Source organism: Aspergillus vadensis (genome assembly GCF_003184925.1).
Source record: "Aspergillus vadensis CBS 113365 unplaced genomic scaffold BO88scaffold_5, whole genome shotgun sequence".
NCBI classification, from domain to species: domain Eukaryota; kingdom Fungi; phylum Ascomycota; class Eurotiomycetes; order Eurotiales; family Aspergillaceae; genus Aspergillus; species Aspergillus vadensis.
In genome coordinates, this window is record NW_020292043.1 from 154,907 (window position 1) to 167,758 (window position 12,852).

A 12,852-nucleotide genomic window follows, 5' to 3' on the forward strand; every position below is an offset into this window, starting at 1 on the left:
TAGGCTAATAACCTGACAAGACTGACCGATCATGCACGTCCAGCTGCACATGCGACAGAATCAGAGCTTGCTGCCTGCTAGCAAGGGGAAGTCATCGATGGGAGGCCACTAAGTAGATTTAGCCGGGTTCAGCCAGTCGCAAGTGAGATGGCAATTGCTGGGGTCGAGAGTACTGCTGGTAGTGCTACTTTTCTTTTTGGAGGCATTGGCTGTATGGCCCCTGTCCATGTCACGGGGCCTGGACAACGTGACTGTCATTTACTCCCATCCTTGTCTACAATCAGACAATCACAATCAAGAGAATTCAGATACAGACACAAGTCGTCTCTTCGTTGTTCTTATGCAATCAGAACATCCAACATGTTTTTACGTACATGTAATCAACCACCCAACAGCAGAAAACCAAAATATAACAGGGCTGGAGGGCCGATATCTATATCTATCATCAATGCACCCCCTCATATTCGAGTCATCACTTCGTTGCTCAAATCTACGCCCGCTTAGGCTTCCCCACTCCTCCGTTCTGTTGTTCGACGGTAGATCTTGCTGGGATGTTATTGTACAGACGACGTTCCGCAAACTTGAGAACCTCATCGATGATCCTAGTTGGTTTCGGTCAGCAAACATTCTTGCGGGATTAGGGGGGGAGGGGGGTTTTAGAGATTGACTTACACAACCGGGGCACTAATGGCCACGACGGCCTTCCATTCCATCCAGCCCAGGGGCAGGATCGAGAACAAACCCTGCAGGAAGGGAACATACAAGATCGCAAAGTGCAACGCCATCGAAAGGATAATGGCACCGACCAGCATGGGGTTGTGCCAGAGGAAGAACGTAAGAAGGGATTCGCTGGAAGAGAGTGCGTTCATGGCGTTCAACATCTCAATGACGACCAGGATTGAAAGAGACACAGTAGAGGCCGAGCGGGACATATCGTTCGAGAACATCTCGCACCCAATCTCAGGAAACTGAGAGGAGCACTTGTGGAAGTGAGACTACACAGGGATTAGCAATGCCGAGATGAAACCCAAATAAGTAGACTAGACGACGCATATCTTACCAATTGCCAGAAGGAAATCTGAGGACCCTCAGGGTTGTACACAAACCACCAAACGTAGCCGAAGACGGTAGCCGCACCAACATAAGTACCAATCACCATGTATCTGAACAGAAGCCAGCCGCCAACCAGGGGTTCGTCGCGCTTGCGGGGGGCGCGTCTCATCACATCATGGTCAGGGGGGTTGAAGGAGAGCGCGGTAGCAGGCAAACCGTCGGTGACAAGGTTAACCCAGAGAAGCTGCACGGGAATCAAGGCTTCAGGCATGCCCAAGGCGGCGGTCAAGAAGATTGACACCACCTCGCCGATGTTCGAAGAGATCAGGTAGCGGATGAACTGCTGAGTGTTGCTATAGATGGAACGTCCCTCTTCCACAGCCACGGTGATGGTGGCAAAGTTGTCGTCGGCCAAAACCATATCAGCAGCCAGCTTGGCAACGTCGGTTCCTGTTCCCATAGCCACACCAATATCCGACTTCTTCAGGGCAGGGGCGTCGTTGACACCGTCACCAGTCATGGCAACCACATGGCCTTGAGATTGGAGAAGATCGACCAGCTTGGACTTGTGGCTAGGCTCGGTGCGGGAAATCAAAGACACGGTCTTAGCAGCCTCGAGTTTCTCAGCCTCCGAAAGGCCGTCAAACTCCCTTCCAGTGAGACTCTTGCCTTTGAGATCCTCGCCCTCGTGGAAGACACCAATCTGACGGCAGATCGACTCGGCGGTATTCTGATTGTCACCGGTAATGACGATAACCCGAATTCCAGCATCGTGGCATTTCTTGATGGAAGCCGCGACCTCCACGCGAGGGGGATCGAGCATAGCGACAAGTCCGATAAGAGTCATATTTTGTTCCAGCTGGGCGTAGTCTTGGGACGATTGAGCGTTGTGAAGCAGAGGGTTGTTGTTGACACCGTCGACACTAGCCAAAGCCATCACGCGAAGACCACGGCTACCGTAGCCCACAACTTCAGCAGCGAGCCGGTCAAGATGGGACTTGGTGAGAGACACCCGTTTGCCGTCAGATCCAAGAAGAACATGTGTGCACCGCTCCAAGATAGACTCGGGAGCGCCCTTGACGAGTAGCTTCTGTTCCTTATCATTTCCAATGAGCACGGACATGCTCTTCCGGTCACGCGAGAATTCGTAGGTGGCTTTCAAGGGCAGGCGAGCTTCGTAGTACGCGCTTGCGGCGTGGAGTCGCTGGGAGGCGGGGAGGCGGAACAGCTTCGCATTCGTAGCGGCATCATCGGTGCCAATCTTTTCGACCAGAACACGTAGTGCACCCTCAGTAGGTTCACCGATACAGGAGAATGAGCCGTTCTTCGCATCGTGGGCCAAAGTCGCACTGTTGCAGCGAGCCATGACCTCTGCCATTTGTCGAACAGTGGGCGAGGACACGGCAACGTTCTGGAGTTCCTTCCCATCGCGAGTAACTTTACCTTCAGGCGCGAAAGTAGTGCCTTCAATATCAATCTCCTCAATATCGTTGCCGGCCGCATTCAAATACGCTATCTTCTCTGCGCTCATTTGGTTGGTGGTCAAGGTTCCGGTCTTGTCGGAGCAGATCACACTGCAGCTGCCGAGAGTCTCGACGGAGGGAAGCGAACGGACCACTGCATTCTTCTGAGCCATCTTGCGGGTACCGAGTGCGAGGCAGGTGGTGATGACCACAGCCAAACCCTCGGGAATGGCAGCCACACCCAGAGACACCGCGATCTTAAGATAGTAGATGGCTCCCTTAGTCCAGCCTCCGTGGGAAGGGTCGTTGAAATGCTCGATGTTGATGATCCACACCAGAATACAAATGACGGTAATTACCTTAGCCAGCATGTCTCCGAAATCATCGAGCTTCTGCTTCAGTGGGGTTGGCTCCGAGATCTGAGAGGTGATGCTCTCGTGGATGTCACCGATGGCGGTTGATCCACCGGTCAAGGTCACAATGGCGGTAGCGTGTCCATTAACAACAGTGGTACCAGAGAAAAGCATGTTGGTTTGATCCTGCTTAACGGCCTGCTTGTCATGAACAGTGCGGGCGTCCTTGCTCACACTCTCACTCTCACCGGTCAGGATGGCTTGATCCACTCGGAAGCTGTTGCTGTGAACGGCAAGTAGCCTGCAATCGGCCGGAACACGGTCTCCAACCGCAACAACGACAATATCTCCCGGAACCAGGTCTTCGGCCTTGACACGCTTGGTAACGCCATCACGGACAACAGTAGCTTCGTTTGCAGAGTATTCCTGGAGAGCAGCAATAGCCTTCTCAGCATTGCTCTCCTGGGTAACACCAACCACGGCATTGAGAATCAGAATCGTCAAAATCTATGGAATAGCAGGATTCGTTAGTGTCATGGGTCAAGGCGCGCCAGACTCGGGAGGCTTTCGAGCTCATACCACAACGGGGTCAACGAAGGCGGACCAGTCATCTCCTTCTTCGAAAAGAGCCAGAACAAAAGATACAGCAGCGGAGCCCAGTAGAATCAGGACCAGTTGGTCCTTGAATTGTTCCAGCACAAGTTGCCAGAGAGGGGTTGGTGGTTCTTCCGCAAGGGCTATGAAGGTTCGAACCGTCGGTTAGTGCCTGCGACATTGCCCATGGGGAAGGAAAGCTGCGACATACCGTTAGGACCGTACTTTTTCCTCGATTGAGAGACCTGCTGTTGCGACAGACCAGATGTCTCTTTGACGTCAAAGTGGTCCAGCACTTCGGCTGGGGAATAAAGGTAGGAGTGCTCCATGTTGTTGGGACCCCGAAAAAGCGCAAGGTGGCCTGGAGCGGGAGCAACAAGGAAGTGAGAGGAAAAGAAGGGAAGAGACCGGGGATATAACCCAGATCAAGACATGAACGCCAAGTGGCCGGAAGCTTGGGACCTAGTGAGTGGCACTGCAATCAAGTCGGAGAGGTTAGTCCCTTAGCGGGAAGGATCTAGAAGAGTAGTAGATAGATAGTAGGTTTAGGATGGGAAGCGGAAAGCGGACACACCAGATAGTACCGTTGTTAATAATACCGGGCAAGACCAATCAATACACCAAATACCGTCAGCCAAGGAGGAAGGAAGGAAATGAAGTAAGTAAGAAAGAAAAAATAACTAGGTATTCTCTTGGTGTCTTGTGATTTTCTGGAAAAGATGGCAAAAACTGCTGATTTATAAATTATAAATAAATTCCCCATTCCATACAAGGACCGAATGATGGGCCAGGGATTTTGCCTCTGGGGGCTCGGGAACCGTGAACCAAGAGGCGGCTTTGTCAGGCACTCAACGTGTTCTCTTCATTTGCGGTGTCTGGATCTAACTGGTCCCCCCCCGTCGCTGCGCCAGAATTGCCGGTTCCAAACCGACAGGGCTGAACCATACCATGACCGTGCTTCTGAGAGTCCGGGCGTTGGAGTCACTTGGCCTGTTTAGTAGTCTTTACGACTGGATTATTATTACACTCGTCTTCCTACAAAGGTTCTATAGCTGTGTGTCTGTTATCTTCAGTGTTCATGAAAGTTCATGAAAAATAACTAAGCTGAAGAAAATTACTGATCAATTAGGAAAAAAAAGGGTGACGAAAAAAAAGAAAAAGAAATTAAAAAAGGGACGCATTCTCCCCCCAACATTGCACAGCCTTCTTAATAGTTCTAAATAATCTTCCTACGTATCCATTTTCATTCTCGGCGTTATCTCCCTCAAGTCTCTCTCTTTCTTCTCTCTCTGCAAGCGAGAAACCCACCGCTCGGCCATAACAATACCATACACTCTCCACTGCGAAACGATGATGCCTTCCTGGCTGACCCCAAGACTCGAACTAAAACCACTCGTCCCATACAATCCGCAGTCATCCTGGTTCATTTGGCGCCCATTTAGCGGGGTCTCACTCCTCGGATTGGAAGGTGCTGCATAACACCGGTGGAGGCCTCTTGTCTCTCGTAGATTTTGATTCGATTCCGTGCTTTCCGCCATGGTGTTGGACCCAGAGCACCTGCCCCAAACAAGTCATCGATCTTCCACCCATCCACACCAAACGGTACGACAGCTTGCCTAGTCCGGCCCTTGTAGACGCCCTGTAGGGCAGAAGGCCTGTCCACACTGCTCCAGAAGGTGATTCCATACCATCCAGTGTTGTATTGGTGATCCATGTCTTGACTCAGCAGCCCGCCTGTTTCGGTGGTTGTTGCAGTCCTGCGTAATCTCCGCTCAGGAAGTGTGTATTTAGTAGTAGGGGAATCTCATAGTTGTCTTTTAGTTTGCATGGCCAAAAGCACGGTCAGCCTAAAATGGATAGTAAATTAAGGGTTTCTTTTTTAATCGGGCAATAACCGGTGAACTTGTCATCTGCCGGGTTCTCAACATCTTTCTTTTTCGTCTCGTGCGGTTCTGAATAGACGATTATCGGAGATATGGAGCACAGCTCAGGGTACCACAGCCCGTTGAGGGTGGAGAAGCGCGACGTATAACATCTTCACCGGTTATGTGGTAGAGAATAACCGGCAGAATAGGACGAACTTGGCAGTTAAAAAGACAAAGGGGACCAGAGCGATGCTGGTCCTGTTGAACGGAAGAGCATGATGGTTCAACTCAAGAGGAAAATGAGTATGATCTATCTCCCACATGGACTGGTATCATTAGCCGCCCTCTATGGTTCCCGACTCTTGCACCCAGACCCAGGCTCTTGAAGTATTCATGGCTGCCTCAGTCGATTCCGGCATGAATCTCTGGAGATCTCTATTTACAGCTCCTACTATGCTACTATGATCCCTCTCCGTTTGGGGGATGTTAGGATGTTACTATGCCGCATAATTGGGAGCCTTTCACTAATAATTGAGAGCGACCGCTCAACTAAGGAGGCACTAACCATTAATTGCCTAGTTGGCTTTTAAACCCGGAGTGATTATTGTTAGATTACGTCAGAGTCCAGTGACCGGCGGAAGCAGGTGACCAGCAGGAGATTTGCTTGCTGACTCACCATGACACTGCCTGAGGCTGCAAGAGCAAACATCGCAAACAGACGAGGCGCCCGCTTCTCGCTAAAGCTGGCTGGTCGTCACCTTCACCGTCCATCACTCGTTGCTGGAGGATCACATCTGCCAAACCTCTCGTGATTCCCATCTTCTTTTCATCCCATTCTCCGTTGTCTCGTGCTCTACTTCGGTATCTTGCACCTCTACTCTCTCCTTTTCACCCTCTACCAAACCAACCACCGTCTTTCCCAATCCCCTTATCTCCATTAGATCGCCTACTATGACTTCTGAGGTATGTTATTCCACCCCCTCAGCCTGACCCCTCTCTCTGTCCTGACGGCTTCACCTGGCGTCCGTCCAGTTGTAGCCGTTTAATCCCTAGCCGCATGTATTCCTATGTCGGGAAATTCTCTTGTGTTTTCTCAGTTGTTGCGTCGCGATTAGTCTGGACTCAGCTAACTGTTCTCCCCCCCTTTACTTGCAGCGTGAGAAGTAAGGATCCAGACCCGTCTCGACCAGTGACCCGACAACAGCAACACTGACACTACACCCTTCTGCAGCAAGACGTTCCTCGCCCGGCTCTGTGAGCAGGCTGAGCGCTACGATGGTAAGATGCCTGTTTACTGCTCTGCCATGTTGGCTTCACATGCTGATCCCTACCGCCTATAGAGATGGTCACGTACATGAAGGTCAGTAGCCGCCTGTCAGCCCCTGGGCTCTCAACAAGCATAATCGCTAACTCTTTGTGCAGGAAGTCGCCAACGTATGACGCCCCTTACCTCCCTCTGACGAGAAGCCCCCCCTTTTTCCCCCCGTAACCCCCTTTTACCCGTGGGTCAAGCTGACCCCGCATCAGATTGGAGGCGAGCTTTCCGTCGATGAGCGTAACCTTCTCTCCGTTGCCTACAAGAACGTGGTCGGTACCCGCCGTGCCTCGTGGCGTATCATCTCCTCCATTGAGCAGAAGGAGGAGTCCAAGGGCTCTGAGCAGCACGTCTCGATCATCCGTGACTACCGCCAGAAGATCGAGACCGAGCTTGAGAAGGTCTGCCAGGATGTCCTCGACGTTCTGGACGAGTCCCTTATCCCCAAGGCCGAGACTGGCGAGTCTAAGGTCTTCTACTACAAGATGTGAGTCTTGGATTCCAGGGAACGAACATTTACTGGCAGGTACAAAGAGAGCAGAGGCTGACTGTTGTACGAACTATAGGAAGGGTGACTACCACCGCTACCTCGCTGAGTTTGCCTCTGGCAACAAGCGCAAGGTCGCTGCCACCGCCGCCCACGAGGCTTACAAGGTGAGCTCTTCAAATTGCGTGCTATACCGGAGGACTCGCACTAACAAGCATACAGAATGCTACCGATGTCGCCCAGACTGATCTTACCCCCACCCACCCCATCCGCCTTGGTCTCGCCCTGAACTTCTCCGTCTTCTACTACGAGATCCTGAACTCCCCCGATCGTGCCTGCCACCTTGCCAAGCAGGCGTTCGATGACGCCATTGCGGAGCTCGACTCGCTTTCGGAGGAGAGCTACCGTGACAGCACCCTGATCATGCAGCTCCTGCGTGACAACCTCACTCTGTGGACCTCTTCTGATGGCAACGAGGCCGAGGGTGCTGCCCCCAAGGAGGACAAGCCCGAGGAGGAGACCGCCGCCGCCCCCGAGGACAAGGCCGAAGAGCCCAAGCCCGCTGCCCCTGAGTCCTAGAGGGGTGGTGTGTGTTCTTGTGTATCAAAAACAGTTGTGTCCCCGACGTGCCAGTTCAGGTGTGCGAATACTACCCGGAAACGCTTATGAAGGTCTGCTTTTAGCTGTGCGAAGGGTCTGGACCGGCACATATCTTCCACTTGTTCGGGATCCTGTGGGTCGGCCGGCGGAGTTTGATGTTTGGAGAGCGAAGAAAAGGGGCTGAGTGGAATTTACCTCTCTTTTATTCTCTCTTTATTCACCCCCAGCAAGATACAGTGTCTTATTTCAACTTTTTTATTCAACCCACGCCCCTTTTCCCGATTTCCCCCTGCTGTTTCGCTCGTACGTGTTAAGAGCCTTAAGCTTTACAATATCTCAAATCAAAGTAACCAGTTCTCTCAATCCTATGCCCCGATACCTAGCGGGATTCGACAATAAATCGAATGACTTAGATATTGTATTCTCCTCGAGAGCCGCGATCCCATTACTGCTACCACCGTTGGAAGTTTAGCACCGCCGTAAAGATAAATAGCCGCTTTACACACTTACTGCCACCCACTGCCCATAGAGAACATATATTACCTCACCACCTCTCGGTACTCGTTGACAATGCGTCCAAGATGAACACTTTATAGTTAGTAAGAGCCATAGACTTAGTAAGCGAACAACTGCGACAGCTTCTATACTAGCTGGAGTTATATATAGTAGTATGCTACCCACGAATATGTACGGGAGAGATGAACCATCATGCTCTATAAGCCGAGTAGAGGAAGCCGAATAGCGAAAGACGGAGTAAGAAAAAAAAAAAAAAAAAAGGAAAAAAAAATCTTATATGACGGATATTCAAAACATTTGAGGACGAATGGACATTGTTTTAGATGATGCATGTAAGGGCGCAAGCCGGTCTAGCAAAGATATAGAGTCGAAGATTGAGAAGAGCATAGAAAAATAATAGACGAGAAACTAGAAGCAAATGAAGCAAGTAAGTTAAGGGGATTGGTTGGTGGGATAAGAAGGGAAAAAAAAGGAAATATAAATGTTCTAAATAACAAAATCACATGAAGTCATCGTCATCCAACCCATCATCATCATAAGAGTTGGTTTCAATCCGGTTCTCTCTAGAAGTGACCAGGGAGACCTTGGTCTTGGCCGCCTTGGTCTTCTTGTTACCCTTATCGGCAGCACGCTCCTCCTTCATCTTCTCGTTGCTGAGGGTAGTCAGCGAAGAAGCGATCTTCTTGACATCACCACTGGGCAGGTCCTTGACGAGCTGCTTGACGAAGTCCTGCGCCCACAGAGCATACTGGGGCTTCTTCGACTGAGTCGTCAACAGAGGGATAAGGGTGGTAGTGACGCGGGTGAACTGGTCCTTGGTAGCGGGCTTGAAGAGAGGCATAGCCGAGAGATCGACGGCCTGGGTCGGGTCGGCCGAGTCACTGATGACCACGGCCTTGGGGGCGCTGCGGTTGCGCATACGGTTCAGGTCGATGTCACCGAAGAGGTCCTCGGCGTGCTTGAGGTCAGCGTCCTTCTCGGTCTTGCGGAGACGGGCTCTCCGCTCGGCCTCGTCCTCGTCGCTGTCGTCCGAAGTCTCAGCATCGGCATCTGCCTTCCGCTGGGCCTTCTTCTCCTGTATCCGCTGTGCCTTGCTCTTCTTGTTGGCGGCAGCTTCGGCTTCGGCCTTGGCCTTGGCCTCCGCTGCCTTGGCGGCCTTCTCGCGCTCTACTTCGGAATCTTCGGCGGCGTCCCACGAGTCGAGGACCTAGTTCATTCAGTCAGATTTTGGGGGAAAAGGTGGTGGGGGGATTCTTTCCACGACTAAGACTGAGAGAGACGGCGCGGGGCAGATTGTGAGGCAAAAATGGACAGGGAGGGGGAGGGGCGGCAAAAAAAAACTTACATCTTCCTCTTCCTCATCATCGAACTTGCGGCGGGCAACCACAGGAGGGGGGGAGACACTCTCCTCTTCGTCATCTGAAAGAAGCCGTCAGTATCGTGAATGGCTTGCCATGTTGTCCCGCATTGTATATTCCTATGGCGGGCGAGGGCCACAAAAATCCAAAAGAGGACATACCCCACTTTGAAGGAGCCATGGCGGGCAAAAGTCGTCAAGTTTGGGGCGAAAATGACAAGCTGGAAAGTGAGTTGCGTGGCTGGCAGCGAAGCCGGTGATAAGCGTAAGTCTCACGCAGAGGAACTGGTGTCGTTGACGAGGTACTGCTGGAGGAGGGAATTTGTTTGAACGACCGAGTGGCTGATCCCGTGGGGCATGCGGCGCGGTCACGTGAACGCGGGATTGCCCGTGATGCCCAATCTTACTACGTACTTGCTATCTATCAATCAATCTACATTGAACTTAGGGGAAACAATAGGAACTCTCTATATTGAAGGGTGAAAAGAAATATTTTTCATTATGTGCCACTAAATTCAATTATTTGGCCTTTGAATTCGTCATCATAAATCTTAATCATCTCTGATGTTTTTGCCGCCTAGTTCCATCCCAGCGATGCTGTTCTGCAGCCGCTGGGAAGGGCTAGTGGGGACCGCTAGGGTCTTGCACTGGGTGACATTATACGGAAAATGGCTGCATTTACATGTTAACGGCAGTGCGGAACTTCTCGCCGGCGTAGACGGCGTTGTCACCGAGCTCCTCCTCGATACGGAGGATCTGGTTCAGCTTAGCCAGACGCTCGGAACGGGCAGGAGCACCGGTCTTGATCTGGCCAGAGCGCAGACCGACAGCAATGTCGGCAATGGTGACATCCTCGGTCTCACCGGAGCGGTGGGAGACCATGACACCCCAGTTGTCAGCGTAGGAGTCCTTGGCGGCCTGGATAGACTCGGTAAGGGTACCGATCTGGTTGACCTTGAGCAGGAGAGCGTTGCAAGACTTGAGCTCAATGGCCTTCTTGATACGCAGGGGGTTGGTGACAGTCAAGTCATCACTATAGAAATAATCAGTTAGCGACGAACAACCCTAACGGAAAGGTTGCATTGAGTAGAGTACGTACCCGACAATCTGGAAGTCAGAGGTCTTGTAGAAGTAGCTCCAGGCCTCCCAGTCGTCCTCAGCGAAGGGGTCCTCAATGCTGACAATGGGGTACTTGCTGGCAAGGGACTTGTAGAGGTCGGCCAGCTGCTCGTAGGTGAGCCACTTGGAGGAGTCGCTCTCGGGGTTCTTGAAGTCAAGGTCGTACTTCTTGACGTCGGCCTTGTAGAACTCGCTGGAGGCAACGTCCATGGCAATGCTGATCTTGCCAGTGTAACCGGCCTGCTCGATGGACTCGGTGATCAGGTCAAGAGCCTCCTCGGCAGTCTGGATGTCGGGGGCGACACCACCCTCGTCACCAACGTTGCCAGCGGACTGGCCGTACTTCTTCTTGGCAAGAGCCTTGAGCTTCTGGTAGACCTCAGCACCCTGGCGGAGACCCTCAGAGAAGGAAGAGGCAGTGCTACATGCTTGTTAGTAATGCGAACTACTTTGGAAGTGGCATGATGGCAGCAACTTACTTGGGGACGATCATGAATTCCTGGAAAGCCAGGCGGCCACCAGCGTGGGAACCACCGTTCAGAACGTTCTGGAAGGGAACGGGGAGGACGTAGGGCTTCTTGGTACCAGCAAGGTCGGAGATGTGAGCGTAGAGAGGGATGCCCTTCTCAGCGGCACCGGCCTTGGCGATGGCCAGACTGACACCAAGGATGGCGTTGGCACCGAGGTTGGACTTGTTGGCAGTACCATCGAGCTTGTTGAGGAACTCATCAACCTTGGACTGGTCCTTAACATCGAGGTTCTCCTTGATGACGGCGGGGGCAATGGTCTCGTTGACGTTCTTGACGGCCTTCAGGACACCTACGTCAAGCAGTGGATGTCAGCTGGATGGAATTGATTACACCAAGGATGTAGAGAAGGATGCTCTGAACTTACCCTTGCCACCCCACATGGTCTTGTCGCCATCGCGGAGCTCGTGAGCCTCGTGCTGGCCTGAATATTGACTGTCAGCATGTCAAATGTAGAGCTGGAGGACAGCAAGGTCCTTGATTGTTTGTTGACTACTGACCAGTGGAAGCACCAGAGGGGACAATGGCACGGTGAAGACCAGTCTCGGTGACAACGTCAACCTCGACGGTGGGGTTACCGCGGGAGTCGTAGACGGAGCGGGCGTGGATCTTGGAGATAGGCATGTTGATGGACTGGGGGAAGGAGAGTTCTGGATCAGTGAAACTGAAAGGAAACGAAGATGGCAAAGAGAGAACAAGGCCCAGATATAAGGGAAAAACGGAGGAGGCAAAAATGTAAGCGCTCCGGACTTGCTGTTTCGGTGTGCACTAGCAGCAGCGGGGGGAGGGTGGTGAGTGTTCACCGAGGACCCAAAAAGAATGAGTGGATGGCGGATGAGTGACGGAGAAGGGAAGGACGGGGAGGGGGGGAAGAAGGGGAGAGGTGGAGAGGTCCGATCCATCAAATAGACCAGGCTCGGCACAGCCCAAGTTTCCCAAAAACGATCATCTAAATGATCAATGGGATTGGTGCTAAATCCGGATAGGCCAGATCATTTGGTAGACAGACAAGATGGAGTGATGGTTATACAGACAGGAGGATGGATGGATGGAGGGGTCAAGTCAAGCACAACAACATGGTGGGATGATGGCGGGGTCATTACCCCCAGCTTAGAGAAGTTGGAAGAACAGGAGGAAATGGGCAGGGAGAGAGGATGATAGGAGTGATGTTGTTGATGATGATGATGATGATGATGATGAGTATGGGTATGGGGGAGACAAGTAATACTTACAGGACCTTGAGGATGGAGGTTGTACTAGGTAAGGAAAGGGCTTTCTTGAGAGTACTCTAACACAAGAGGAGGGAGGAGGGGGAAGTAGTAGATAAATAATAAACACGACAACAGACTGTTACAGGCAGGCTACTTCTTGTAAGCTTTCCCTTTCCCACCCCCAAAGGCGTGCCCCGGGAAAGCTCACGGTCTCGTCCTCCGAATCTTTCCAAGGGAATGGTGGGGCAGACAGCATCAGTCGCTGCTCTCGCTGGCTGAAGCTGTCTCTAGACTCTCAAACTGCTACCCTCCCCAGCGAGATCTTCCGCATTCCCTCGGGGTAAGGCGGGTGTTGCTGCTGAGGACGGGGTTGACGAAACTGACAAGGCTCC

The 12,852-nt window shown here is 52.1% G+C and overlaps 4 protein-coding genes across 4 annotated transcripts; 1 reads left to right on the forward strand and 3 right to left on the reverse strand.

The window, feature by feature from the left end:
- Nucleotides 1-490: 490 nt before the first annotated feature.
- BO88DRAFT_423314 (calcium-transporting ATPase) lies at nt 491-3,792 on the reverse strand (the record flags this gene model as incomplete). Its single annotated transcript, XM_025708636.1, has 5 exons — nt 491-602; nt 673-995; nt 1,061-3,376; nt 3,449-3,606; nt 3,675-3,792. 5 exons carry the CDS (start codon nt 3,790-3,792, stop codon nt 491-493), a joined length of 3,027 nt encoding a protein of 1,008 aa, XP_025565199.1.
- Nucleotides 3,793-6,238: 2,446 nt separating this feature from the next.
- BO88DRAFT_402752 (14-3-3 adaptor artA-like protein) lies at nt 6,239-7,967 on the forward strand. The gene is made up of 8 exons (XM_025706187.1): nt 6,239-6,291; nt 6,484-6,491; nt 6,560-6,606; nt 6,669-6,688; nt 6,751-6,762; nt 6,856-7,130; nt 7,210-7,297; nt 7,353-7,967. Exons 1-8 carry the CDS (start codon nt 6,280-6,282, stop codon nt 7,707-7,709), a joined length of 819 nt encoding a protein of 272 aa, XP_025565200.1. The 5' UTR covers nt 6,239-6,279; the 3' UTR covers nt 7,710-7,967.
- A 622-nt stretch (nt 7,968-8,589) lies between these two features.
- On the reverse strand, nt 8,590-9,786 carry BO88DRAFT_485929 (eukaryotic translation initiation factor 3 subunit J; the record flags this gene model as incomplete). Its single annotated transcript, XM_025712379.1, has 3 exons — nt 8,590-9,453; nt 9,592-9,665; nt 9,766-9,786. Coding segments are annotated over 3 exons (803 nt in total), but the record flags the coding sequence as incomplete, so codon positions are not given.
- A 495-nt stretch (nt 9,787-10,281) lies between these two features.
- On the reverse strand, nt 10,282-11,873 carry aspf22 (enolase acuN; the record flags this gene model as incomplete). Its single annotated transcript, XM_025702820.1, has 5 exons — nt 10,282-10,636; nt 10,703-11,143; nt 11,202-11,541; nt 11,617-11,673; nt 11,750-11,873. 5 exons carry the CDS (start codon nt 11,871-11,873, stop codon nt 10,282-10,284), a joined length of 1,317 nt encoding a protein of 438 aa, XP_025565202.1.
- Between the last annotated feature and the right edge of the window lie 979 nt (nt 11,874-12,852).